Below are 26,176 nucleotides of genomic sequence, written 5' to 3'. Positions count from 1 at the left end.
CTCCTGACCTGCAACCCCCTGCTGGGCCGTGGGGCCAGGGAGGTGAGTGAAGGCTGAGATGCTGTCCTGGCTCTGCGACTGCAGAGGTGAAAGGCTGGGGCCGGGGCTCCCTGCACCCCGGGGCCGGGGCTCCCTGCACCCCGGGCCCAGACCACGGGCCAGCCAGGGCTGTGAGCCCTAACGTACCCTTATGCTTCTCTCTGCCGCAGATGACGAATCCCCGGGACTCTACGGCTTCCTGCATGTGATCGTCCACTCTGCCAAGGGATTCAAACAGTCTGCCAGTGAGTGCCAGCTCTGTGCTGCTGGGGCTTGGCTGTGAGCGGGACCTAGCCCCGGCCCTGGGGTCCTGCTGTGCCCACCCAGGGGTGCAGAGGGGAGAGACCCCTCCTGCTGGAGGTGGGGGGTGAGTTGCCTGCCATCCGTGAGTTCATGAGGGCATCTGTCTCGATAGCCTGGGGGTGCCCATCCATCGGGCCCTGGCTGGGGAAGGACTGCGGGGCTGGGGACTCCACCCAGAGCCCGTGTGAACTGGACATGAATCCCTAGAGCCCCCTGACTCGTCTCCTCTCCCCAGATCTCTACTGCACGCTGGAAGTGGACTCCTTCGGGTACTTTGTCAGCAAAGCAAAGACCAGGGTTTTCCGGGACACGACAGAGCCCCGGTGGAACGAGGTGAGTTCGCTGCGAGGGGACTGAGGGGATCGTGCTAGAGCCAGGGAACAGACAGCACCTCCCACCCCTGTTGCAGCCCTAGGCTGCCACCCCCTGCTCCGCTGGTGCCCCTCAGTCCAGACCCGTAGCCCTGCCCCTGCTAGTCGAGTCCCGGGCTTCCCTCTCCTCCCCCAGGCCGTTCCTGCTATTCCAGCTCTGGGTCCCCGACGCGCAGCCCCTGGTCTCTCCTGAAGCCAGGGCCCGGCCGGTGCTGCATAAGGGCGAAGCGCTGTGCGCTCAGGCACGTGGGTGCAGAGCCCTGGCGCTAGTGCCCGCCCCCTGCTGGGCGCGGCTCAGGGCTGCTCTCTGCCCTGGCGTGGGCTCAGCCGCCGTCCCTCTGGCTCCCCAGGAGTTCGAGATCGAGCTGGAGGGCTCGCAGTCGCTACGCATCCTGTGCTACGAGAAGTGCTACGACAAGACCAAGCTCAACAAGGACAACAACGAGATTGTGGATAAGATCATGGGCAAGGGGCAGGTCCAGGTAAGGCTGCGGGGGGTTTTGGGGGGGCTGGAGAGTCTGTGTCCCCCTGGCCTGGGGCTGGCCTGCCCATGCCAGAGCAGCTCTCAGGGCCGCAATGAGCCTGATGCTTTCCTCTGAGCGGCAGCCGCGCCCCCCCTTGCCTGTCTGGGAATGGCCCAGCCAAGGGCCCCTGCTGCAGCCGGCTCAGCGCTGCCAGGCCTCCCCCGCGGGCGCTGTGTTGCTGGCAGAGCCGCTCCCTTCCCTTCCCACCAGATGGGGAACATCCGGCGGGTGGGTTTGTTTTTCTGTCTGGTGCACCGCGGTCCTGTCGGATTCCGGCTCCGAAGCCATCTGCGCTCGCGGGCTGCCCGGCCGGCCGCACTGGGACGGTGGATGCCGGGGGTCAGGCTGAGATGGATGGTGTTCTGGGTGCCCTCTCCCTGGAGAGCTGAGCCCTACGGGGCGAAGTGGGACCGGGCTGGCGCAGAGATCTGGCCAGGCCAGGTGGCTGTGGCGGGTCGGGGCTCTCCTTGTACTGACGGTTGGGCAGGCTCTGTGGCAGCCTTGGCCCAGACCTGATCTTGGCAAGCAAGCGTGCCGGGCTCTGAGGGCGGAAGGGGCCGGGAGTAGGGGAGGCCAGGCCGGTGTGGAAGCTGGGTGAGGTGACTGGAGGGTGCTGTGAGACTCCCCGGGCTCAAATTGTTTCCTTCCTGTCTGGCCCGGCTGTAATGATGCTCCTGGCAGGAGCCGGCTGTGCCGCCCATGGACGCAGAGGACTGCAGGGCTGGGAGCTCCCCAGGTGAGAGGGGATGCTCCCCAGGGTGTCTGTTTGCTTCAGGGAGTGTGTCCTCTGCCCCGTCACCTCTGTGTTGGTCTCCCCGGGCCCGGGAGGAATGCCAGCTTGGTGCACACAGCTGAAAGCGCCAGGGCGCTGGAGGCGGGTGGCTGGTGAGGGTCTCCAGGAGCACCCTCTCCCACCCCCCTGCAGCGCGGCCCTGCTCCTTGCTGCTGGCAGGTGAAGGGTCCCGATCCAGCGGCGATGCCAAGGCCCAGCTATTGGCCAGGCCCTTGTCCGCAGACCTCGCCGGGGTTGGGGGGAGACTTGCTGCCTTTCCGCTGGGACCATGGCTGAGCCCACGCAGGTGGTCGTGGTCCCAGCCAGGGCACCCCCTGTGTGGTCCGTGCAGAGCTCAGCCCTTCCCGGCTCCCATCCCAGTGCCTTCAGTCTCCAGTGCTGCTGTTATAGCAACCGGGGTTGCCAGGGCAACTGCCTCCTCTTGGTTGGGTAAGGAGGATGGGGGCTTTGCTGCATCCCCAGGACGTGCCCCTGGCTCAGCACAGGGGGGTGTCAGGAGGTGCAGGAAAGGGGAGTGGCCAGTGTGCCCCCAGCTGTTCTGGGGTGCAGCTGAGGGTGTAGGCTGGGTCCTGGTTACCATGGAGACTGTCTCCCTGTGTGATGCCGAGTGCTGGGCCCCCTGTCTGATGCCAAGGGGCCGGGGATGCGTTCAGTGAGGGGACCTTGGCTGTGGGATCGGTGACCCCGCTGGCTGGCTGGAGCCGTGCCCTGGTTTCCTTCGGGTCGGGCCACAGCGCCCCTCCGCTCTTGGAAGCGCTGGGAGGTGGCAAGGGGTCTGGGTCGTAGGTCAGCGCAGTGGCCGAGCCCAGGGCTGGGGCCGTAGTACCAGCGTGGAAAGCTCTATCAGACCGACCCCATCCTGCCCCCAGGCTAATCCCTCCAGCACCGTTGCCCTGGTGCTTGGGCACAGCCCGTGTAGAAGCAGTGGCACCAGTGAAGTTGCTGGAGGATGGCACTCCCCTCGCCGGGTAACGGCTCTGCTTGGGGCGGTCGTGGGTTTTGTGTTAAGGACTCGTATTAAGCTGGGCTGGGTTAGGGGCTTGTGCCGAGCTGCTGGATGGTCCAACACGGCTGCCTCAGCTGGGGTGGTGCCCGCGGGCCGGCCCCCTGAGGGGTCAGCGGCTCACGGGCCATGCAGGCGTTCGTAGAATCCTGTCGAGTGTCGGCAGCAACAGGTATCAGAGAGGTAGCCTGTGTTAATCTGGTTCTGTAGAAGCAGCAAAGAATCCTGTGGCACCTTATAGACTAACAGACGTTTTGCAGCATGAGCTTTCGTGGGTGAATACCCACTTAGTGGATCTGTACCCAACTGTCAGGCTCCACCAGGCCTCTGTGATCCTGGCTCCTCCCACGGGGTGGGGCTGAGTGTCAGAGCCGCCTGCACAATTGCTCTGGAGCCCAGGAGCTGGCAGGGAGGGGAGGTAACTTCCAGTCCCATCCCCGCCCCCAAAGCCCAGGTTAAAACCAACCCCCAGATCCAGGACTCCAGTTCCAGGCACTCCGCAAGCCAAGGGAGGGGCTGAGCGGCCCTGTGCCCAGCCCCGAGTGTGGGCGGGTTCGCTCAGGCAGCCTGTGCCTTAGCAGGGACCCTACAACCCTGCTGCAGTAAATCAGCCTTGGGATGGGGATGGGGGGCGCATGGCACAAGCAGCTCCTCTCGGTGCGGCGTGGCGCTGCACCCAGTGCCATGCTTGGCTCGGTGGGAGCCAGCCAGCTGCCCCGGGGGCGTGCCGCTGTGCAAGTGGCAAGAGGCCGGCTCCCAGTTCCTGGGCAGAGCCCGAAACGCGACTCCAGCGCGGTAGCTTACCCCGACCCTGCTCTCTCCAGCCTGTGGATCACCGCAGCATTGGGATTCCCCGGCGCTTTCCTAGGGCTGGTCGCTGTGCCCCCTGGGGATGGGCTGCTGAGCGTTCACACTGCACCCGCTGTCCCCGAGCTGGGGCTGCCAGCTGCAGAGCAGTGTCTCCCCAGGGGGGGCAGGGCCAGCACCGTCTGCTGCGGGGCCTCGGCTCGGCCCTGGAGGGGCAGAAGAGGAGTTGGGTGCTGCTGAGCCTGGTGCTTGCAGCGGGTGTGTGGTCGTGGCCTGAGACCCATCACACTCACTTCACGTGCCGCCAGCGGGGCTGGGGCTCGGGGCAGCCAGCCGCTCAGGACCTGGTAGGGCATTAATTCAAAAGCCTGGGGTTGGCTCCCAGCACCGCCCTCCCCCACCCCCCCAGCCCATGGCGCGGGCTGCCTGGCCAGCCTGCCAGCTCATCCCCGCTGCTGTGCAGGGCCTGTGGGCTCAGCCCCACTCTGCCTGCTCTCTGGGAACGGGGCTGTACTGGCCAGCCCCTGGGGGGCTGGGGGAGGGGGCAGTGCTGCCGGGAACAGGGCTCCGCTGGAGGGCGGGATGGGGCGAGGGGCTGAGTTCAAAGCCCTGCTCCACTGTGCAGTGTTAGACTCCAGCTTTGAACTGGAGCAGCGGCAGGTGAGGGGCTGTCAGCGTCGCCCTGGGAATGTGCGGGGGGGGGGGGGTCAGCAGGAGGGAGCGGGGTCCCAGTGCCTGGAGATCAGCAGGGCCGGGCAATCGGAAATAGCCTTGTGTCAACAAGCATGAGTCACACGGCCCCTGAGCCTGGAGTCAGGGGCACATGGGAGCCCGTGCAGGGATGGCGCATTAGCAGCCCAGCCCGCTCTGGAGGCAGAGCGCTGCCGTGTGAACCTTGGGGGCGGAGGCTGGAGGAGGCCTCTGGGCCCAGAGAGTTGAGAGACGGCCCCAGGAGCCAAGCAGCCCCTGAGGAAAGGCGGGTGGCCTGTCGGAAGCTGGAACAGCATCTGTGATGGTGGGAGCGAGGCTCTAACTTTCAACCCACATGCTCCAGGGCGTAGGCTGGCCTCCAGCTGGGCTCAGGAAGGAATTGCTCTCCCAGGACTGGCTATGTGCTCTGTGTGCAGTGAGGGGGGGCAGTCCCGATCCACCATGGGCCTCCAGGCTCGACGCTCGCCCCATTCAGCCCAGGGGGGCTGCCCAGTGCCTTCCAATGTGCCCCCAGCCATCCGCGTGCTGCAGGGGCCCTCTGGGCAGCTCCCCGGCTTGCCAGGCAGGTGAAGGCCCCGGCCCTGGCCCTGGGGCAGGCTGGCTCTCTGGAGACCCTGGAGAGGGAGGGCTTGTTCCCCACAGGCTCCCTGGGGCTCCCGTAATGGCTGTTAATGGAGGCCCGACAGTAGCCTCTGCTTCCCGGCCCGGAACGCTGCCTGCCGGCCCCACCCTCCTGGCTTCCTCCGAGAGCCCGGCCTGCAGCCCCAGTGCCAGGCAGCTCGTGTGCAGCAGGAGGCCCTGGGCTGATCCTTCGGCAGAGCCGGTGGGGGCGAGCGTGGCTTGCTGCCCGGGGGGACTGGGGCAGGCTTTGCATACGGCATGTCCCCCTCTCACCGGTTGCTGCGAACAACCTCGCTGTGTGCCAGGCTTGTGGGGGGAACTCCTGGGCAAGAGGGACCCTTGGGAGAGGGCTGAGGAGGAGCCCGGAGCGGAGCCGTGTGGGCTCCGAAAGGTGCCCGGCTCCCCCAGCGCCTGTGGCCTGGCCAGCCGGGTTGCAGAGCATTGTGCTGCTCTCTGGAGGTGACTGGCGCGACCCTGTGAGAATGCGGGGGTGGGAGAGCGGTTGGGCCTCGCTGTGTCCCCTGGGACCTTGGCTCATGCGTCAGTCAGATGGCAGCTCATGCCCTGAGATCGGCATGGAAGGGGGCTGGTGCCAGTGTGGGGAGTGGCTCTGGGTGGCTGCGCTGACGGCCCATGCTGGCCGGCTGATCGGTGCCAGAGCCCTGGGAAAGCAGGGACGGTGCTAGCCGAGCCTGGGAGCTCCGGTGTACCTGGCTGGCAGGCGGTCAGCTGTGGCAGGCCAAGGGCTGCCCCTTCTTCCTGGGGGCTTTGAGCCACCCGCGCAGACAGCTTCTCGGGCCTGCGGCATCTCTGACACCCCAGCCTGGGATTTGCATACACCATTCCCAATGCACCTGGCTCGCCCCAGTCCTGAACGTCCCCTCCCCTGCTCCCAGCTTCCCGGCTGGCCCCGGTCACCGCGCGGGCCTCTCCTCTGCTTGTGTGTCTGCCCCGGCCAGGCCGGAGGCTCCATGCTGGGTGTGACCCAGCAGAGGTTGTGCAGAGCCTGGTTCTCTCTGCCTCCTCTCCCCAGGTGTTTATGGTTTAGCCGACCTGGCCGCTGCAGACGAACTCTGAGACGGGAAGTCTGCAATGGGAAGCAGATGTCGGCTCTGGGGACTGCGCCCTCCCCTCCCACTGCCCCTGCTTCTGCAGTTGGGTTCATAAATCAGGCCGGGAAATCGTTCAATATGCAAATACAGCATTCGGGCCTCCTGTCCCTGGGGATGCGCCAGGCGCTGCAGGCAGAATCCATCAGGAATTGATTTCTTCTGGCCGAGACAAACCAACTCCCCCCCCACCCCCAGTAAAAATCAAGGGGGAGGGCAGGCTGGTAAACCCCTCCCCCACGTGTCTCGAATGGCCAGACTGGGTCAGAGCAAGGATCCAAGGAGCCGTGTCCCAGGGTCGGGTGCGTCGGGGGAATGAACAGAACAGGGCAACCGTGGAGTGATCCGGCCCCTGTCGCCCAGTCCCAGGTCCTGACGGTCGGAGGCTAGGGACGCCCAGACTGAGTGTGGGGTTATGGCCCTGCCCAGCCTGGCTAATGGCTGTTGAGGGACCATCCTCCATGAACCTGGCTCGTTCTTTTTGGAACCCAGCTGTGCATTTGGCCTTCTCAGCATCCTCTGGCAAGGAGTTCCACAGTTAACTGCTTTCTCCGGAGAGGCACGTCCTTCGGTTTGTGTTAAATCTGCAGCCTGGGACGTGAAGGGGGAAGTAACACGGTCTCCCCGCACCAGCCGTGGTTTTCTAGCTCCACGTTGGGTGTAGAATATCCGTCCTAACCTCCTGCCCGTCGTGTTACGCTGTCCTCGTGTGGACGTTGTTCCCTACCCCGGAACGTTTCTGCTGCTTTCCTCTGTGGTTTGGCCAGTTCTGTGACACTGAACTGCACGCGGGATTCCAGGTGTGGGCGTCCTGCGGATTTATAGGGTGGCATCCTGACACTTCCTGCAGTCTGTTCGCTCCCAGGCCCCGTGTTCACCCTGCTGGGGGTAAGAGCTGGCGGGGAGACAGGCTGGAGCTGAGCAGTTCCTCTCCATGGACCAGCCGGGGGCTGAGCTGTGCCGTGCCGGGCTGGCTCAGGGAGTCGCAGCCAGCACAGGACCCTCGGAGGGGGCATTGCCCTGCCCGCTGCTGTTTCTGGGCAGTCTCAAGCCGGGCGAGCAGAGTTCTGTCCATCCAGAGTGGTGCTTCCCCTGCATCCCTGGCCGGCTGGCTCTGTGTTCAGTGTCTGCCAGCCCGGGATTCGGGGTGCACTGGGACAGCCCCCCACGGGGTTCAGAGCACTGCAGGCTCTTGCACCAGCCCAGACGGCCTCCCTGGAGAGGGCCAGGCGGTGGGGGAGGGAGCTCAGTTTAGGAATATTTTGGGTTTGAAAAAGCTTCTTGCCCCCATGCAGCTCTGCCGGTGCCCCTCAGTCCCGACCCGTAGCCCCTGCTAGCCCAGCCCTGGGCTCCCCCCAGCTCTGCCGGTGCCCCTCAGTCCCGACCCGTAGCCCCTGCTAGCCCAGCCCTGGGCTCCCCCCAGCTCTGCCGGTGCCCCCCAATCCTCAGCCCCTGCTAGCCCAGCCCTGGGCTCCACCCCCCCCCAGCTCTGCCGGTGCCCCTCAGTCCCGACCCGTAGCCCCTGCTAGCCCAGCCCTGGGCTCCCCCCAGCTCTGCTGGTGCCCCCCAATCCTCAGCCCCTGCTAGCCCAGCCCTGGACTCCACACCCCCCCAGCTCTGCCGGTGCCCCTCAGTCCCGACCCACAGCCCCCTGCTAGCCCAGCCCTGGGCTCCCCCCCCCAGCTCTGCCAGTGCCCCTCAGTCACGACCCGCAGCCCCTGCTAGCCCAGCTCTGCTGATGCTAGCCCCTTTCTGTGTCTGTCCCCCCCCCCCCCCGTATTGAGCACAGGCTGGCAGCTTGGGCAGGTGCATTGCATATTGTGGGTGGGTGCTGGGTAAACGCGGAGCTCTGCACTCTCTGCCCTACACAGCCTCCCTGTATTCTGGCTCCGTGGGGCGGGTGAGGACGTGGGCAGGTGTCTGGCACTGCGAGGCTGAGCGGAGGGGGTGTGCAAGTGACTGCCCAGTGCAGCCGGACCGTCTCCAGCCGGGCAGCGGGGATGGGCAAGGCGCCGTGCGGAGGGCGGGGCTGGGGGTACAGCACGTCCCTGACTGGCGTTCCCTTCCCCAGTGATGCGGCGGCAGGAGTAACTGCCTGAGCCAGAGTCGCTCCCCCCTCTGCTGCGTGAGCTTGGGGAGGGGGAAGCTGCCCCAGCGGCGGAGCCCCCAGGCTGAGCTGGGGGGGGCACTTCCTTTCACAGGGGATTGTGTGTTGCCATGGTCACAAGTGCCTTGCACAGCAGGCGTGAAGCCACTTCCCTTTGCGTCCCCCTGCCTGCTCCCGCCCTGCCACGGTCCCCAGCATGTGGGTAGTGGGCAGGGGGCCCCCGGACCCTGCCCTGGGAGCTCCGGCCTGGCCCCATGAGGCCCAGGGTGCCCCACGCTCCCCCTGCAAGAGCGGAACCCCGGGGCCAGGCCCCTCAGCTGCTGGCCCCAGCTCCATGCCCGACGCGACCGACCCCATGCCGGCAGCTGGCCCGAGCCCAGGGAGGTCGGAGTCGGGGCCGCAGAGCAGTTTCTCGGGGCCTTCCCTAAGCAGGGCGGGGGGCGGGCAGCCTGCACGGGGGCCCCCAGCCGTGTGCTGGGCTCCTGCGCGGCCTTGGAGGCGGAAGCTAGCTGGGTGGTCTCAGGCTCTGTGGGGCGTGCCGGGCAGCAGGGCAGGCGGTGTTACTCGGTACCCATTTGCCATGGGGGCTGAGTTCCCAGCCGCCCCATGCTCTGCTGTCGGGGACGCTGCCCCCTGCGCGGGGGGCTGTTAGCGGGAGGAGGCACATGGGCTCCGGCGGAGATGAGGTGGCCTGGCCCAGGCTCCGGGTGTGCTCGGAGGAGGAAGGAACAGCTGGGGGCTCCGGCCAGCGAGTGATGTGCTGCACTGCTTCCCGACACAGCCCGAGCAACGTGGGGCCCTGCCTACCGGGGTGGCCGGTGCTGGTTGGGTGCAGGCCCTGGCAAAGGCATTGTGCCTTTGGGTGCCATTGCCCCAGGCCGAGCGGTCCCTGCCCCTGAGACTCACCGGGGATACTGGACCCCCAGCTGGCTTTGTGGGGAGGGGCTCCCCACGTTCCCCAGCCTGCGAGGCCGGCCCTGGGCTCCATGCGTTGGATGCACGCGTGTCTGGGCTGGGAGGGAGAGGCAGGGGAACCGGCCGTCTCTGCGCCGCAGCTGCAGCTTGGCTGGTTGCGTCTGTCTCTCTCCCCGCGGAGGCGTGGCGGAAGCTGCTGGCCTCCAGCACGTGGGCTCTTGTACCCTGGGCTCTGGCCAGCTTCCAGCCAAGCTGCTGTCTTGGATCAGCCCTAGGGAGGAGCAGACGAAGCGCGCGGAGGCTTCCAAGCCGCACAGGCCCTGGGCTGGGGGCAGCGGCGCAGCCAAGGGGGAGGAGGAGAGAAGGGACGCTCCCCACCCGGCTGTGTCTCCAGTGCTGCTGGCAGAGCCACTGGAGCTCAGCCTCCCTCCTGGCTGCGCTGGGGCCATCGCGTCCCTCACTGCGGGGGCTTAAAAGCCCCCTCGCCAAGACCCGAGTCCGGCAGGGAGAGACCCCAGCAGCTGAACCCGCTTGTCGCCCGCTGTAGCCTGGGCCGTTCCTTCACCCAGGGCAGGGCCCTTTCCTCTGCTTGGGGAGCAGCCCAGCCACATGGGGCAGGTCTGGAAGGAATTGCCCCCCACACTCCTCCACCCCTGTGCAGCCTCCGCTGCGGGGCTAACCTGCCTGGCGTCGCACTAGCCCTGGGGAAGGGGAGTGCTGTGTGCTGAGCGGGCTTCCCCGGGCGGTGAAATGGCTTCTCGGCTCTCCGGGGCAGGGACCATCTTGCTATGGCCGGACAGCGCCTGGCGCGGTGCCTCCCCCCCCCTCCGGCACTACTGCATGTCCTTGCTCGGGGGCTACTTTCTGGCTGCTGCCCGTGTTCCCGGCAGGTGTGCTGAGGCTGGGGGCACTGCCTGCTGGAGGGGTGGTCGCTCTGGCCTGTGACAGCCTTGTTGATGACTCCGTTTCCTGTGTGTGACGTGACCAGCGCTGGTATTTGCTGCCGGTCTCCGCGGGGCCCCCCCCCCTGCAATCTGGGATGTGACATCTCGGCTCTGCCGGCTGACAGCGTGGGAAGGCCAGAGCGAGGGTCCGTGTCTCTGCCCCTTCCCAGCTGGGGGAGGTTCAGGGAGCTCTCGTGGCCTGTGCACGGCCTGCTGCTGCGTCTGTGCTGCAGCCGGGCAGACCTGGGTGACGAGGGCAGAGGAGCCCCTGGCATCCTGGCTTCTCTGGGGGGGAATGTTCTAAGCAAAGCCAGGCAGGGGAAGGGCAGCTCCTGGACGGTGCGAGGAGACCAGAGAGCCCCCTTTCTGGGGCTGGAGGGCAGCGCTGTGCTTGGGGGTCATTCGCAGGAGCACCAAGGCCCGGCCCCTGAATTACAGCACGGCCTTGGGGCACAGGATTTAAAGGGTTAAGCGCGCCTGTCTCGGGTGTGCTGGCCAGTGTGTGTCCGTGCCAGGGGCGAGGAGCAGTGAAAGCCCCCTGCGTTATGCCAGAGACATACGGTTACCCCATGGACAGCATGTCTAGTGGTTGGAGCCTGGGGTTCAGTCCCTTGCTGGGTGTGACCCAGGGCAGATCCCCTCTGTAAACGCCAATTTCCTTCCCTTGCCCCGGGGCTGAGGCTTGGCTGAGGGTGCGTGGCTCCAGTCAAGGGAGGGCGGGAGGAACCGGGGCTGCTGCGCTGGGCCGGTCGCTGGCTCCTGAGGAGCCGCGGGGAAGGAGTTAACGGGGCCGCTGGGCTGTGCCACGGCTGTCCTGCTTCACGCAGCGGCTGTGCCAGGCTCCTGGCAGGAGCGGCAGTGAAGGAGTTAAAGGGAGTGGGGGGAGCCTGCCTTTGAGTCACTTCCTCGGAGGGGGAGGGCTGCTCGCTGGCTCCCTACCCTCCCAGCTGAGCCGGAGCTGCGCCTGCCTATTGTGCTGCCTCTGCGCTGGGGCTCGGCACGGATGGGCTCTCCTGGGCACCGCTGACCTGGCTGGCAGGGGCTGCGCTCTGCTAGACCGGGGAGGCTGCAGGGAGCCCAAGATGACGGAGGTCTTGGTGCAGCCGGACTGCAAGCTCAGCTCGGTGTGCGAGCACTTGGACCACTGCTGCCTGGAGGGGCTGGAGGAGCCCGGGGGCAAGCGCCCCTCCAACACGGGAGCCAGGCTGTGGGGCCGCGTGCGCAGCAAGCTGCTCCGGCAGAAGGTGCTGTCTTCTCTTCCCCCTTCCCTGTGCGGCGGGGGGCTGGGCGTGCCCAGGGTTCACCCTCGCCCGCGGGTGCCAGCCGCTGTAGCCCTGCCGAGCGCGGGGCCCCCTGGGACTTACCCAGTGCCCTGGGTGTCCGTGGTGCTCAGGGAGCCGGTTCAGTCCCTCTGCAGGGCGTCCGCTCCAGGGTGCAGCCTCGGGGGAGGCTCCCCAGCAGAGAAGGCGATGATCTGTCTTCTGCCTTGAGTAGACGCGCTGGGTGCTGAGAGAGGCTGTTCCTCCTGCCCAGGGAATCCGCAGGCGCCGAGCTAGCCAGGCACCGCACCGGGCAGCCGGCTCCAGGCAGGGACTGCACCTTACAGCTGCTGAAGCTGCCTGCCCTGCAGAGGCCGCTGGAGGGTGAGGGGCTGGGTTGGGCTGGTTCTGAATATCAGTGCGCCAGGGGCTGTGGCTTTGCAGTGGGTCTCATGCAGTTAATCTGATGGGGCAGAGTCAGGGGGAGAGGACGCTGTCCCCCCAACCTGTGGCACTCCTTGCTGCAAGAGGCCAGCTGGGGGGCTGGAACGAGCTTAGTTTTGCTGCCTATGGGAAGGTACATGAATCTCGTGATTCACGGTGTGAGCAGATGATCGTGGGGTCCAAAGGCCAGGCACCACTTTTCCCCACCGCCCTGCTGTATCCGGCCCTGACCGCGGGGAGCCTGGGCGCGGCGGGCAGCGTGTGCCGCTCCCTGGAGACCGTCGCTGGTTCTATTCCGAGCCTTGCCGCAGGCTCCCTCTGCAACCCGGGACGAGTCACTTCAGCCCCAGTTGTCCAGAAGAGCTGGCGATGCCAGGGTGGCTGCCTGCTCACGATTCCCGTGGTGCCCAAACCTGGGGCTGGCACCCAGAGTGAGGGGCCCCTTTGGGTAGTTGTGGCACCATGAGGTTAAGGCTCCCTCTGCAGAGCCAGGGCTAGTTACCCGTTCTCTCTAGGGCTGCAGAGGCTTTACAAAGTGCTCTGGGCGTTTTGATAGGGACGGCTTCGCTCTGTGGTTACGCTCCCTGCTGGTGCTGCCCGGCTCGGGAGGGGACACGCAGGGCGAGCGTTGGTGCTAGTGACGCTGACAGCCCCGGCGGGCGGCAGGGAGCTGTGCAGTCCATCCCGGGGCACCGTGTGGGTGACGAGGCAAAGCTTAAGGGATGCCAGCTCCACTGCCCGCTCCGTGGAGGGCAGCCGTCACCCCAGCGTTTGTCTTGACGTCTCTGGAGGGTGCCGCTCGTGCACGGGTGTCTCCGTCTGGTGGTGGTGGTGTCTGCTCCCCCTGGGAGCTGTCTCGGGGTCACTTCAGCCTCACTCCTAGGCACACAGCTGGTGGCGCCTGTTACACACAGGGGGATTGGGCTGCTGGCATGAACCATGGCAAAACGTCAGGCTTGCAGGGGCCGAGGTCTGCTTAGTAACAGGGCTTTCATCCGCTCAGCACGCGTTCGCTGGCTCCCCGGCTGTGACGGGGGCATTAACCTAATTTCTGGGTAGCCGGTGTCCCTGGAAGAGGATTAAGCCACAGAAGCGAGGAGCTTTGTCAGGGAAGCTGCCTGGCCCTGGACTGCTCAGGGAGACGTGCTTTGAGTGGCTGGCTTGGAGCACCTGCCCTAGGCTCTGCTGGCCAGAGATGTGAGCGCCGAGACCAGGACAGGGAGAAGCTGTCGGTAGTTCTGAGGTGAACTTCAAAGCGGTGAATGTGTCTGAGCATTTCTGCTCCCAGCTTTAAACTTAGACTCTTTACAGAATGGCAAATCCCTCTTCAAAACCCAGCTCTCCTCCCCGCCGCGGCTGGCGGGTCGAGTCCCCTGCTGCTGGCTCCCCCGCAGCTGGGCCAGGGTCACTGCTGCCCTCTGACCCCGGCAAGACAGTGAAGGAGAAACTGACTCTCGCCCATTTGTCTTGGATGTGCAATTGCCTGGAACCTGCTGCTTGCTCGTAGATCCTGCGAATGCCTCGGGGCTGGAAGTCGGATGCGGCGGAGCTGTACCGCGTCGGTCCCAGGATGTTAGAGACGAGGTGGAGGAGGGAACATCCGGGAGGGCCGGCTTCTCCCGGGCATCCAGGGCTGTTGGGCGCCGCTTTCCTCTGGGACTTGCCTGCTGGTGGTGGTGACTTGTTACCATAGGACCTCGCCCCCCCGCTGGTGGCTGGCAGCCCATTGGGCTGGGCGCTCTCCACACAGAACAGGACAGTCCCTGCCCAGAGAGCTTATGGGCCAAGTAGCCGGGCCTAGGCCTGGGTCCCAGCAGGGAAAGCGTCTGGCTGCTTGGCTGGGTGGACAGGTCTGCACAGCACTGGCCTGGGCAGGCGCCGGGCGTTATCCCTTGGATTGCCCGGATCTCGCCCCCTGGGGCCGGGCCGTTTCGCCCCTGGGCAGCGAATGCTAACGGCGGCCGTGGCTCTAGTGCTGCGGGGGCCCTGCCCTGCTGAGAGCTGTCTGGGGAGAGCCCCACTGGGCGGCCTCGGATCAGTGAGCTGCAGCGAATGGCTCCCCTGGGACCTCGGCTCCCCAGTCGGTGCTTCCCCTCCGCTGGCGCATGGGCAGCGACGGGTTGTGAGGAGAGACGCAAGCTGCTGGCTTGGAGTCCCCCTTGCGCGCCGGGGCAATGGGGGAGGCTGCAGAGCCCTGGCCTCGGGGGCTGTGTCCCCCAGCACGTGACCCAGCCCCGTCTGCCCTCCAGGAGGGACCGTGCTGGGGAAACGCTCAAACTGCCTGAGTGCTCCAGCTGAGCTGGCAGAGCAGCGGAGCCCAGCGGTGTTCTCAGTGTCTGTGAGCCTGTTTTCCCCCCAGTCCCTGATCACAGCCCCGAGGGGCCCCTGGCAGCGTGTGGCCCAGCCTGCAGGCTGGCCCCGAGGCTGAGGAGGAAGTGGATTGTCAAACGTTGTTTTGTTTGTCACACTTGTCGTATTTTCAGGCCACACAAATATTTAGTTATGGATCCGCCATCACACCAGGCGTGGCGTCTGGGTAAGGCATTTCGTGGAGTAGCAGCTCTGCTCCGAGGGCCTGGGGGAGGAGGAGCCGCCGGCCCCTGTTCCTCTCCCGAGCTGTGCCGGGTGGGCGTCCCGCAGTGCCCTGGCGAAGGGCTGTGAGCACGGCCTTGGCCTGCCTGCCGGCTCACTCTGGGGCCTGCAAACAGCGCTCCGGGTGCAAAGGGACCATCACAAACCTGACCTGGGTGAACAGCGGCTCGGTGAGCCCCGGGCGGCCCTGGCCCGCTCCTCCCCCGGTTCAGTGGGGCTCTGGCTGTGTGTGTGGAGGGGCTGAACCATGCGCCGGCCTGTTCTCGGAGAGGCCTGGGGCTCGCTGTGTCTGGAGGGTCCCCACCGCGAGGGGGGCAGCGCTAGGAGGGGAGCGGTGGGCGCTCCCAAGCCTGGGGGGTGTGGGGGCTAGAGAGACTGTGGTGTGAGGGGCGGGTGCCCTGCATGACATGAGTGCGTCCCACTGCTCTGTCACTCCCCTCCCTTGGCCGGGCTGCTGGAGAGCCAGAGGCAGCCAGTGAGCTGCCAGCTGCGTGTTTGTGCAGGTATGTGGCCATGGAGGAGGAGGGGGGAATCCCTGCTGGACCATGGGGGTTTTCAGACTCCACTGATCCTGGCTGCCTGCATTGGTGCCTGTGGAGGGCAGGTGCTGCTGTGTGTCCTGGGCCCTTATCCATAGCGCTGGTGGTAGCACTTCCCCGGCAGCCAGCCCCATGCTCGGTCCATCCGGCCTGTCCTTGGGGGCGCCCAGCCCTGGAGAGGGGACCGGCTGGGGCAGGCGGGGAGGCAGGAATGCGCGGTGCTCTCTGGAGGGCAGGGTCAGGCTTTGAATCGGGAGGCTAACCTGGCGTTAATAAAGGCTCATTCAGAGCCTGCTAAACCCCTTCCATATGTGGACTTCAAAGGTCCTGGGGGGGAGTGGGGGGCGTTTGTGGTGGTTTCCAGTGAAGTTCAGTGCAATCGGTTCATGTTACAGAGCAGAGGGGGCTGGGGAAGCTTGGTCACCGCCCTGCCAGAGCAGTGAGGGTGGGGGGCAGCTGGGGCCCCCACTGGCAGCACTATGACTCCTCAGCCAAGGGTCCCCCTGCAGCTCCATCCTGGATCTCTGGGGCAGTGGATGAGGTAGAGGATCCTCCACCCCACGCCTGGTGAGAAGGCAGCTAGTCCCTGCTGGGCACAGCTCGCCGGGCACAGGGACAGAGGTGGGGCTTGGTGCTTTCTCCAGCCCTGGCACGTGTCTGTCACGGTCTCCTGAAACAGCGCGCTGCGTCCTGGCCAGGGGCGGCGGCATATGGCAGGCAGTGACTCTGGTACTTTGCCCTCCTTCCAGCCTGCGCCCAGTGTGCCGGCCTCTCTGGAGCGCTGCTTCGGCCTGCTGGGGGCTCTGGCAATGCCAGGGATAGCACAGGCAGTGTGCAAGTTTCTGCCCATCCCACCTGCTGCCCCACTCCTGGCCGTGCGTGGTTAGGACACGAGGCCCAGAGAGGGAGCAGTGACAGCAGGAGAACGTATCCCGGTGGGCTGCACCCTCTGGACCAGCGCATGTGCACTAGCAATGCAAGCGGCAGGCTGGCGGCGTTGGGCTCGCAGTGGGGCAGGTTGTGCTGTGTTGGAGTAGCTGGGTTTGGCCTGGCAGCGCGGGTGGAGCCGGGCTCCTTGCTTGGATTCGCTGAAGGGTGTGTGGAGAGAACGGGGCTGGGTGTTGTCGTGCGGCCGCTCTGCACTGTGGGGGAGCAGCAGGGGCTCTGCTGCCCCTTCCCTGCAGCTCCGGAGGGGCCCTGGCTGTGGGATTTGTGACCGGGGGCTGCCCCCTCCCATGGCTGCCCTGCGGGTGGAAGCTCTCGGGCGTGGCACACGTGGCTCTGGCTGGAGCGCTGTGCTGCTTTGCAGGGAATGTACGTCAGGAGACATTCCTGTGCCGAGGGCTGGAAACCACAGCTATTCCGCATGGCCCCGGGACAGCAGGAGAGAGAAACCACCGGGCCCCAGCTCGGCCTGAGCGCTGCCAACCATGGGCCTGGCCTGGCCATCACAGGCAAACTGTCTCAGAGCTTTCGCCCCACCAACCCCAGCCAGCCAGGGAACGGACGCTGCCACAGGCTTCCCCTGCGCCATACGAGGCCTCAAGTGGGAGAGCCCAGGCCAGCTGGGGGGCAGAGCTGGTGTCTGGGTCTCAGCTCATCCTTCCTCCTGTAGCAGGACTAGCCAGCCAGGGCTCTGCATGCAGTGAACACAGCGAGGGGCTGCAGCCCCCGTCCCCTGCCCAGCCTGTCGAGCAGTGGGTGGGTTAACCGTGGTGACTAGCATGACCTGGCCTGGCCCTGCTCTGCTCCAACAGTGCTCGCGACAGGCACCTTCACCCCCTCCTGTTCCCCTGCGAGGAGCAAAGCAGGAGGGAGCTGCCACTGGTCTGACCCCCCCCATCCAGCCACAGGGCCTAGACTGCGCCACTGCTCTGCCCTCCAATGCACCAGGCCCCTGGGCCTGCTCCGGCTGGGGCTGAAGGTAGCTAGCTGCCTGCTGGCCAGAGCTAGGAGCAGCGGTGGGCAGGTCTGAGCGTGTTTGGGGGGTTACTGTGGGGCAGCCGCATGAGGCAGCCCCGTCTCTCCGACTCCGGCAGGTGCCAGGGATGGATTCCAGCGCTGGCCAGAGTAGCTGGGTGACTGGGAACCCCGTGAACGACCCAGCGCTTTGCTCAGAACACATGGCTGGAGCTGGCCTGGGTGTGACCTGGAGGGGAAGAGCGCCCCCTGCTGTCCTGCAGCTCCTTGGGCGAGCGCCATGGGATCCCTCCACCGCCTGCAGAAGGTGCCCGCGTCTCTCCGGGCTGTCGAGCGCGGGGCTGGGCCCTGCCGTTCGGGAGAGGGCACTGGGGGCACGCTCTGAAACACTGTCTCCCTGACCCCTGGGGACTGGGTGCCCTTCCCGTGCACAGGCCCAGCTCTCCCCTGGGCCCCGCTGTTCGGGAGAGGGCACTGGGGGCACACTCTGAAACACTGTCTCCCCGACCCCTGGGGACTGGCTCCCCTTCCCGTGCACAGGCCCAGCTCTCCCCTGGGCCCTGCTGTTCGGGAGAGGGCACTGGGGGCACGCTCTGAAACACTGTCTCCCCGACCCCTGGGGACTGGCTCCCCTTCCTGTGCACAGGCCCAGCTCTCCCCTGGGCCCCGCTGTTCGGGAGAGGGCACTGGGGGCACGCTCTGAAACACTGTCTCCCTGACCCCTGGGGACTGGCTCCCCTTCCCGTGCACAGGCCCAGCTCTCCCCTGGGCCCCGCTGTTCGGGAGAGGGCACTGGGGGCACGCTCTGAAACACTGTCTCCCCGACCCCTGGGGACTGGCTCCCCTTCCCGTGCACAGGCCCAGCTCTCCCCTGGGCCCCGCTGTTCGGGAGAGGGCACTGGGGGCACGCTCTGAAACACTGTCTCCCCGACCCCTGGGGACTGGCTCCCCTTCCCGTGCACAGGCCCAGATCTCCCCTGGGCCCCTGCTGCAACAGCCCCCACTGCTCTGGCCAAGGGGAGAGCCCGGAGCCAGGGGCCCGGCTTCCTCAGCCTGTCTCTTCCTATGTACCGTGGGTGGGGGATGCCAACCCAAGTGCCTCTCAGCGGGTTGCCATGGCGCTCTCCGTCCACCTGCTGCGCGGACATAGCGGGAGGGCCCCTGGCTTGGCCTGTGCGACGTCTGGGGCTGCTCCAGGGCGGAGGGGGCTGGCAAGCCTGTGGTGGCTGCTGCTTCCTAGCCTCACTGGAACAGCATGTTCTCGCCGGAGCCTCTGCTGAGACAGGAGATGCCAGAGGAAACCGGCGTGTCCTTGAGGAGCGAAGGCAGCTCTGCACAGCTGGGCTCTAGCTCAGCCAGGCGCCTCGTGACCGGCCCAGCAGCTGTGGGCTGTGCTGCAGAGCCCAGCTCCGGGCTATTCGGAGGGGCTCATGCACCTCGCAGCTCCAGCTCCGGGCCAGCCCTCCCGTCCCTTTCCCCGGGCAGGGTCCAAGCCCGGGGCTGCTCACCCGATGCATTGGGGCAGTCGGTGTGCTGTGCTCACTGAGCCCTGCCAGGCTGGCTGGATTGCTGCAGGGGCTGGGAGCGGAGGTGACCTGGAGCAGGTCAGGACTAACCAGCCCTTGGCTCCCTCTGCAGTCAGGGTCAGCCATAGGCCGGGCACGGTGCTGTGCCTGACCCGATGCCTGTGCTCCCATGGTGGGTGCTGGGGCAGGAGAGCTCCTGGGAGATCCCTCCCCTTTCCCTGGCACCGCTCTCCCAAAACACAGGCAGGGCGTGACCCCTCGTTCGGAGTGCTCCTTGGACCTGGTGCCTGTTCCGTGCGCACCCACATCTGGAGCTCATCATCCCAGCCGGGGGCCCAGGGTACCTGGCACGTCCCCCCTGGCCCGGAGCTGGAAGAGGCAGCATGAGAGGGCAGCCTGGGGCTCCATGGAGCTGGGCCCAGGGGGCTCCTGCAGCTCCCCCATCTTTTCTCCTCCTGGAGAGACCGGGACTCCCCCCACCCCCCGCGGAGAGCACAGCAGAGACTCAATCTGGGGTACGCTCTATGGTCCGGGGAAGGGCCTGGGGCCCTGCCCCACATTTGCACCCATCCCATCTGTCTCTAAGCTCCTGGCCGCCTCCCCGCTGCGGTTTGGAGCCACCTGCTGCTCCCTCCTGGCTGGATGCTGCGGGACCAGCATGAGGAGAGGAGCTGGAAAACAGGAGGCATCTGGGCTGCTTGTCCAGGCCCGGCTGGGCTTCTGCGGCCCCCTTCTCCCTGCCGGTTCTCTGTGCCCCGGGCCATCCCTTGGCCGGCAGCGGTGCTCCGTGCCGCAAGCAGCACAACAAACCGCCGTGCTCGTGCTTGCCATGGGACTGCTGCTTCCCCCTTCGCCTGGGCAGTGGCTGGGTCCTTGGCTGCAGCCGTGGGACCACCCAGGCTCCGGAGGCTCGGCACGGCCGCACTGCCCCTGCCCCAGGTGCAGCACCTGAGCAGGGTGCTTGATGGCTGGGAACTCCAGCACAGCTCTGGCCAGCACGTGCCCAGCCAGCTGGGGTCGTCCTGCCTACATGGCCGGCCGGAACGAGCGGAGCCCCTGGTTCCCAGGGTTATAAATAGCCCCGGCGACCTGGGAGGAAAATGCTGCCCTCGCTCTGTTTGATGAAACTGCTCCAGAAATAGCCCTGATTTATGGAAACTCGACTGCCTGGCTCTGCAGGAACGGAGCACTCTCAGCGGCATCCAGCTGGGGCTTTTCGCTGCTCCCCGAGGCCGGAGAGAAGGGCTCGTTGCACAGAGCGGCTGGCTGCACCGCTGCAAAAGCCAGCCCCAGGGCAGCGAGCAGTCTGGGCATAGGCCAGGGATGCTGGGGGCTGATCCCAGCTTCAACACAGGCTCCCTCGGGGTCACCTTTTGCCCATCTCCGCAGCTGTAACGCAAGGGTAGCACTTGCCCTCCTCGCGGGGTGGGCAGCAGCTTTCCCTGTTGTAACTCCAGCTTCGTCAAGTCAGGGATTTGATAGCAGCCTTCAACCCACCTGAAAGGGGGTTCCAAAGAGGCTGGAGCTCGGCTGTTCTCAGTGGTGGCAGATGACAGAACAAGGAGCAGTGGGCTCAAGTTGCAGTGGGGGAGGTCTAGGTTGGACATTAGGAAACACTATTTCACTAGGAGGGTGGTGAAGCACTGGAATGGGTCACCTAGGGAGGTGGTGGAATCTCCTTCCTTAGAGGTTTTTAAGGTCAGGCTTGACAAAGCCCTGGCTGGGATGAGTTAGTTGGAGATTGGTCCTGCTTTGAGCAGGGGGTTGGACTAGATACCTCCTGAGGTCCCTTCCAGCCCTGATATTCTATGCTAGGGCAGGAGGAGTCCAGTGATGCAATGTTCTGCACACTTCCATGAATAGTGCCAGCGCCCCTCCCCGGGATTCAGTGGGGCTGCGTCTAACGTGCAGGCCAGGGGAGCACTTAGGAATTTCACTTTCTCTCTTTCCTCACAGCTGGACCCGCAGGCCGTGCCGACCAAGAACTGGCACATGGACGTGATTGAGATGAATGGGGTACGTAATCTGAGGTGCAGCCTCTCTCGGGGTGAGGGTCGGGTACTGCCCATGCACCTGCACTCGGGCTGACAATAGCTTCCCCCCTTCCAGCCCTGTTGGCTAGGAGGGGCAGGCTTCCCAGGTCACTCTGGAGACACCTGGCCAGGGTGCATCGCTGCTCACTTGCCATGGGTCAGTCGGCTCCCTGCCCTGCCCGCGGCTGTGCCACGCGCTGCGGTGACAGCCCTCTGTGCCTCCCTCAGATCAAGGTGGAGTTCTCCATGAAGTTCACGAGCCGGGACATGAGCCTGAAGAGGACCCCGTCCAAAAAGCAGACCGGCGTCTTCGGGGTGAAAATCAGCGTTGTGACAAAGTAAGTCCCTGGCACCAGGGGGTGACCCGTGTGCAGCCCCAAGCTCGGAGGCGCTTCCCTTCCCCTCGGCCCAAACTGAGCGGGCCACTGGGGCCCTCCCTGCGTGTGCCGCCTCCACAGCACGTCCAACCTGAGCGATGGCTTCCAGCCGGAGTCAGCCATGTGCTGCTAAGGGTCCATGTCTGTCCCTGCCGCTGCGTGTGCGAGGAAGCCCTGTGCACAGCTCGGACTGCGGGCTGCCCCCATCCCTTCCCCCAGAGCAGAGCAGGTGCGTCCCCTTCCTCAACAGAGGCTGAGTCTCAGCTCCACTCCCGCTAGCTCACGGCTCAGCCCGGGATTGGGGGGCTGGGCTCTCGCCCCTTCAGTCTGATTTGCCATTTCCCCTGCCAGAGCAGAGGGTGCCGCTCCCACCGCCCGCCCTGTGTGCTGGGCACCGTGGCTGTTTGAAGCGTAGGGTGCAGCAGGCCCAGGGCCTGGCTGTCTCACGCCTGCTGCTCTGGTTCCCCACCCCAGGCGGGAGCGCTCCAAGGTGCCGTACATTGTGCGGCAGTGCATCGAGGAGGTGGAGAAGAGAGGCATCGAGGAGGTCGGCATCTACCGGATCTCGGGGGTTGCCACGGACATCCAGGCGCTGAAGGCAGCCTTCGATGCAAGTGAGTGACAGGGAAATGGCTCCCCCCGCCACTGCTCGTGGTGCTGCCCGGGGGCGGCTGGAATCCTTGCAAAGCTGGGCGAGGTGGGGCACGGGTTGGTTGTGGAAAGAGAACAGCTGGGTCCTCTGGCACCAAGCTAAGCACGTCCAGCAGTCCCTCTGCTCAGACGCCGGAGATCCCTGGGGCAAATGGCTGAGAGCAAAGCCCTTCTGGGAAGGGGGGCGCATCGGCTGAGCCCTGCAGAGCCGGTCCTTGCCAGCTCCCCTCTGGTCCACCTTCCCTTGAATCCGAACAGCCTGAAAACCAGGGACTTGCTTAACATGATTTTAGGTGTAAAAAATGTGCAGACATGTCCGCGAAGGGGCTTGGTGACCCAGCCTGAGACTGCGGTTGGGAGCACATGTGCTGGGTGGTGTCAGCGTTCGAGCCAGACAAGGCTAGTGGTGGTATTGCCCTGCCACGCGAGGCAGCTGTGGGGAAACGGTCCCTGATTGAGCTAACCACAGACACCGGGCAGCTCCGCCCCAGCCCCAGCCCTGCTCTCCTCTGTGCCTCTGCAGAGGACATCAGTACAGCCATCGTTACCCTGGCTTTGTGCTGCCCTGGGCTCTCCTCCCGAGCTGCGTCGCCGCTGGGCTGCTCTCAAGGAAGCACGGAGCCAGGAGAACCTCCCAAGAGTTCTTCCCCGTTCAGCTTTGTCTGAGAACAGGCTGCAAAGCAGAGCTGGCTATTGCCCTGCCCGGCGAGTGCCAGGTCCCCCACTTCCCTCCCTGGCCCAACACCACCATGGCTCACGATCACTGGCCCTGGGCTCAATGCAGCAGAATTAAAAGATCACAACCCTGTTCCAGCCCCTTCGCTCTCCACCACTAGGAGGCGGTGTGGCGCAGAACCAAACAAGGCAATAACACGCTCTGTTGTTTCTCGGGAATCCCTTCCTCTGCTGCCGCCTTGCAGCTGCCTCTGGGCTGGAGCACTGCAGCAGGTTAGGGCAGGAAATGGGAGAAGGATCATTCTTTGCATTTGTGTGCAGAGCCCCCCAGTGCTCAGTCAGTGAGGTGAGTACTGATTCGCAGCTGGAGAGAGGGGGTATGCACTACCCACTAGGCAGCATTACCTCCCGAGAGCTGCACGTCTGGCCTGAGCCTTGAGTGCCAGAGTTTAGTGCCCCGGGGAGCTGGCAGGACTCAGGAGCCTGCTGGCTGCGCTGGACTGGGCCGGCGTCCTGACGGTCTGGGGGCGTTTCCCTGGCAGATAACAAGGACATCCTGATGATGCTGAGCGACATGGACATCAACGCCATTGCGGGCACCCTGAAGCTGTACTTCCGCGAGCTCCCCGAGCCCCTCCTCACCGACCGGCTGTACCCCGCTTTCATGGAGGGGATAGGTAAGGCTCCCGTCTGGGCCCACAGCTCCAGACCCCAGCGGGTGCTGGGGGCTTTGCAGCAGGATGGAAACAGCCCAAACCCCAGCACACTGCTGGGAAGTTAGACACGTGCTGTCCCCAGCCGTGCAGGGAGGCCTGGCTGGCTCCTGAGACTGGCCCCCTTCGCCGTGACCTCCTCCCCTGCTCCACAGCCTGCTCTTGGGGGGTCAGGAGGTCACGGCGCAGACCCCTGCGGTGGGCGGTTGTGAGACCGGCTTCCCCGGGGATCAGCTGCTAGTTGGAGGCAGGCTCCTGTCTGGAGGTGAGAGGTTTCGAGTCATTCAGTGACCCCAGCACACCCCCAGTCAGGGGGCTCCCAGCCAGACTCGGTGCTCGCAGGGTCCTCCCCGCCCGGGCTGAGCTCTCCCCTTGTCTCCAGCGCTCTCGGATCCCGCCGCCAAGGAGAACTGCATGATGCACCTTCTCCGGTCACTGCCCGACCCCAACCTCATCACTTTCCTCTTCCTGCTGGAACACTTGAAAAGGTAACGCTGGGGCTGCCGGTCCGGGCCGGGGACGGGACAGAGAATGCGCTTGGGCTCTCCTCCCCACAGGAATGGGGCCGCTTGTTGCTGGGTTGGGCTGGCCGCCCCACGCGCTGCGTTGTGCAGGAGGCCGTCCTAGGACAGAACCCGCGAGCGGCTGGCTTTGCTGCAGTGCTCAGAGCCCTGGGGAGGACGCTCTGGGGCTGCTCGGACTCTGCGCCGAAGATGTGGGGGCTGTTCTCCGAGAGCTGGGCTAGCGTCTCTGCGCTGTTCAATACAGCGCTCGCTGGGCCGTCAGCTCTGGGGGCGCCTCTCTGCGGGAGCTGGGTCTCTGGCAGCTCCTGATGATCTCCGTGGCCTTTCCTGTCACTCCAGTCCCCCCGCAGAGCTCTCTGGCAGCCCTGTACCGTGGCCGCTGGTAGCCAGGCTTGCCAGGGATTTTAATCGCTCAGCTCACGTGCTTGGCCCCTTCTCACCCCCTCACAGCAGAGCTGTGGGCAGGGCACTGACCATCCAGGGCAGTTCTCGGGCCTTCTGAATCAACAGTCATTTGTGGGCCCGGCCCTTGCTCCGAGATGGGCTCTGGCGTCCCTTGTGCCGCTCCTGCTGCCGTGTCTGAGCTCTGCGAAAGCGAGGCGGTGGGGGGAGCGCGGGGGCTTGTGCCCCGGGCTGGGCTGGGTGGGTGTGGGGCGGTGGGGGGAGCGCAGTGGCTAGTGCCCCTGGCAGGGCAGCGTGGGTGCGGGGCGGTGGGGGGAGTGGGGCCGCTAGTGCCCCTGGCGGGGCAGCGTGGGTGCGGGGAGTGCAGTGGCTAGTGCCCAGGCCGGGGCGACGTGGGAGCGGGCGGTGGGAGGAGCGTGGCGGCTAGGTGCCCCTGGCAGGGCAGCGGTGCGGGCGGTGGGGAGCGCAGTGGCTAGTGCTGGCGGGGTGTGGGTGCGGGGTGGGGGAGTGGGGCAGCTAGTGACGGCGGGCAGCGTGGGTGGGTGGGGGCGGTGGGGCGCGGCGGCTAGTGACGGCGGGCAGCGTGGGTGGGTGGGGCGGTGAGGGGAGCGCGGCAGCTGGTGCGGCGGCAGTGTGGGTGGGTGTGGGGAGCGCGGCGGCTAGTGCCCCCGGCGGGGCAGCGTGGGTGGGGGGCGGTGGGGGGAGCGCAGCGGCTAGTGCCCCCGGCGGGGCAGCGTGGGCACGGCTCCTGCCGCCGAGGCGTTCTCTCTACGAGCACCTCTGCCGAGGCCATGGAACTGCTCAGGGCTCTGGCTCCAGGCACAGGGCCGGCCAGAAGGCGCGGGGGAACTTGGACATGGGCTCGAGGTCTCATGTTACTCGCGTCAGGAGGCATTTTTCTCTGGTTTATTTAAGATCACCCAGGGAACAGCATGAGCTGGGGGAGGGGGCAGGCAGCGAGCGAGCTGCTGGGAAAGGCTGCTTGGTTTCCATCCTGAGAACTGGGCACATCTGGTCCCTGGATCACGCTCAGCCTGTGCTGGGGGAGCACAGCTGCCTCCGAAGACGGCAATGTTGTGATGCCAGTTTCCCTGGCGCCGGAGGGCTTTGCAGAACATCGGGGGGAGGGGTGCTGGGGAGTCCTGGGTGGCTTTCACGGGGCACCGGCACATCGTACCATCTAAGATAGCAGCACTGGGCTGGCAGCGCAGCCCCCGGCAGCTGCTGATCCATCGAATCAGGTCCCGTCTCCAGCAGGAGCTGGACAGAGCCCTGCAGTGCGCCTGGCCTGTGTCCCACAGACAGCGAGGCTGAGGAGACGCTGTGGCCAGCAGTGCTCCGCCCGTGGGGGCAGTTTGGAAAGGGGCTCAGCTCGCTGCTCCCCTCCCCTGCGTTGTCCAGGGGAGCGTGAGTGGCTCGGGGAGCCCAGCACCCAGCCAGGTGGCCTGTGAGTGCAGCTCTGGGGTGGATCCGGATCCACCTCTGCAGTGGACTGACTCTTCCCCCCCACCCCCCAACGCAGGGTTGCCGAAAAGGAGCCCATCAACAAAATGTCCCTCCACAACCTGGCCACGGTCTTTGGCCCAACACTGCTGAGACCCTCCGAGGTGGAGAGCAAAGGACACCTCACCTTGGCCTCCGACATCTGGTCCCACGACGTTATGGCACAGGTATGGGGGCCGAGCGCTGCCCTGGCTCCATCCACCTGGGGAAGCAGTGCTGTCTCCTGGGCCGTGCGCGTTTTCCCCTCCCTAAGCTGCGGCTCACTGTGCAGAGCGTCCCCCGGCTGTCGGGGCAGAGCTGCAGGCACAGCTGGACTGGCCTCCACACCCTTCTACCTGCCGTGCTGAATGTGGCTGTCCCCGCAGGGTGGTTAACCCTGAACGTTTCTGGTCCCCGTCAGTCCATGCTCTGTGCAGGTGGTGCAGGCGTCTCCATGCATGTCCTGGCAAGGCAACCTGACATCCTGCCCGGCTGGGAAACAGCAGAGGCCACCCTGTTGGGAGACTCTTCTGCTCTTTACCAGCCAGCCACCAGCTCAGCCCATTGGCTTATCCAGGACCAGTTTCCTGCCTCTGCCTGATGCTGGAGCTGAAAAGCCCCAGAAAGCTGCTGGCCAGCTGTGCAGAGCTGCCTGGGGGGGAGGCAGCTCTGTCCGTCTCAGCCAGGATGCCTGTTCCGTGCAGCATGGGTAAATCTGAGCCAGGGTTCAGCGACTGCCTTCGGGGAGTTTTGTCAGCAAGGGTGTGTGTGTGGGGGGGGGGGGGCTGCATT

The 26,176-nt window shown here is 65.8% G+C and overlaps 1 protein-coding gene across 4 annotated transcripts in view; it reads left to right on the top strand.

Annotated features, from left to right (window-relative positions):
- The window catches only part of ABR (ABR activator of RhoGEF and GTPase), a 94,702-nt gene that overhangs the window by 65,779 nt on the left and 2,747 nt on the right, over positions 1–26,176 (top strand). For 3 of the 4 annotated variants that reach the window (XM_039507545.1, XM_039507546.1, XM_039507547.1), the window contains 9 exons: positions 210–284; positions 578–675; positions 1,064–1,195; positions 20,484–20,543; positions 20,789–20,898; positions 21,412–21,551; positions 22,806–22,940; positions 23,359–23,464; positions 25,425–25,572. In XM_039507545.1, coding sequence (XP_039363479.1) covers positions 210–284; positions 578–675; positions 1,064–1,195; positions 20,484–20,543; positions 20,789–20,898; positions 21,412–21,551; positions 22,806–22,940; positions 23,359–23,464; positions 25,425–25,572 — 1,004 coding nt within the window. Of the gene's footprint in view, positions 1–209; positions 285–577; positions 676–1,063; positions 1,196–11,234; positions 11,492–20,483; positions 20,544–20,788; positions 20,899–21,411; positions 21,552–22,805; positions 22,941–23,358; positions 23,465–25,424; positions 25,573–26,176 lie in introns of those variants that run through there. The other variant, XM_039507549.1, reaches the window with a different exon arrangement.

This window comes from Mauremys reevesii, linkage group 20 (genome assembly GCF_016161935.1).
Source record: "Mauremys reevesii isolate NIE-2019 linkage group 20, ASM1616193v1, whole genome shotgun sequence".
NCBI classification, from domain to species: domain Eukaryota; kingdom Metazoa; phylum Chordata; order Testudines; family Geoemydidae; genus Mauremys; species Mauremys reevesii.
This window is presented reverse-complemented; position numbering and strand designations above follow the sequence as displayed.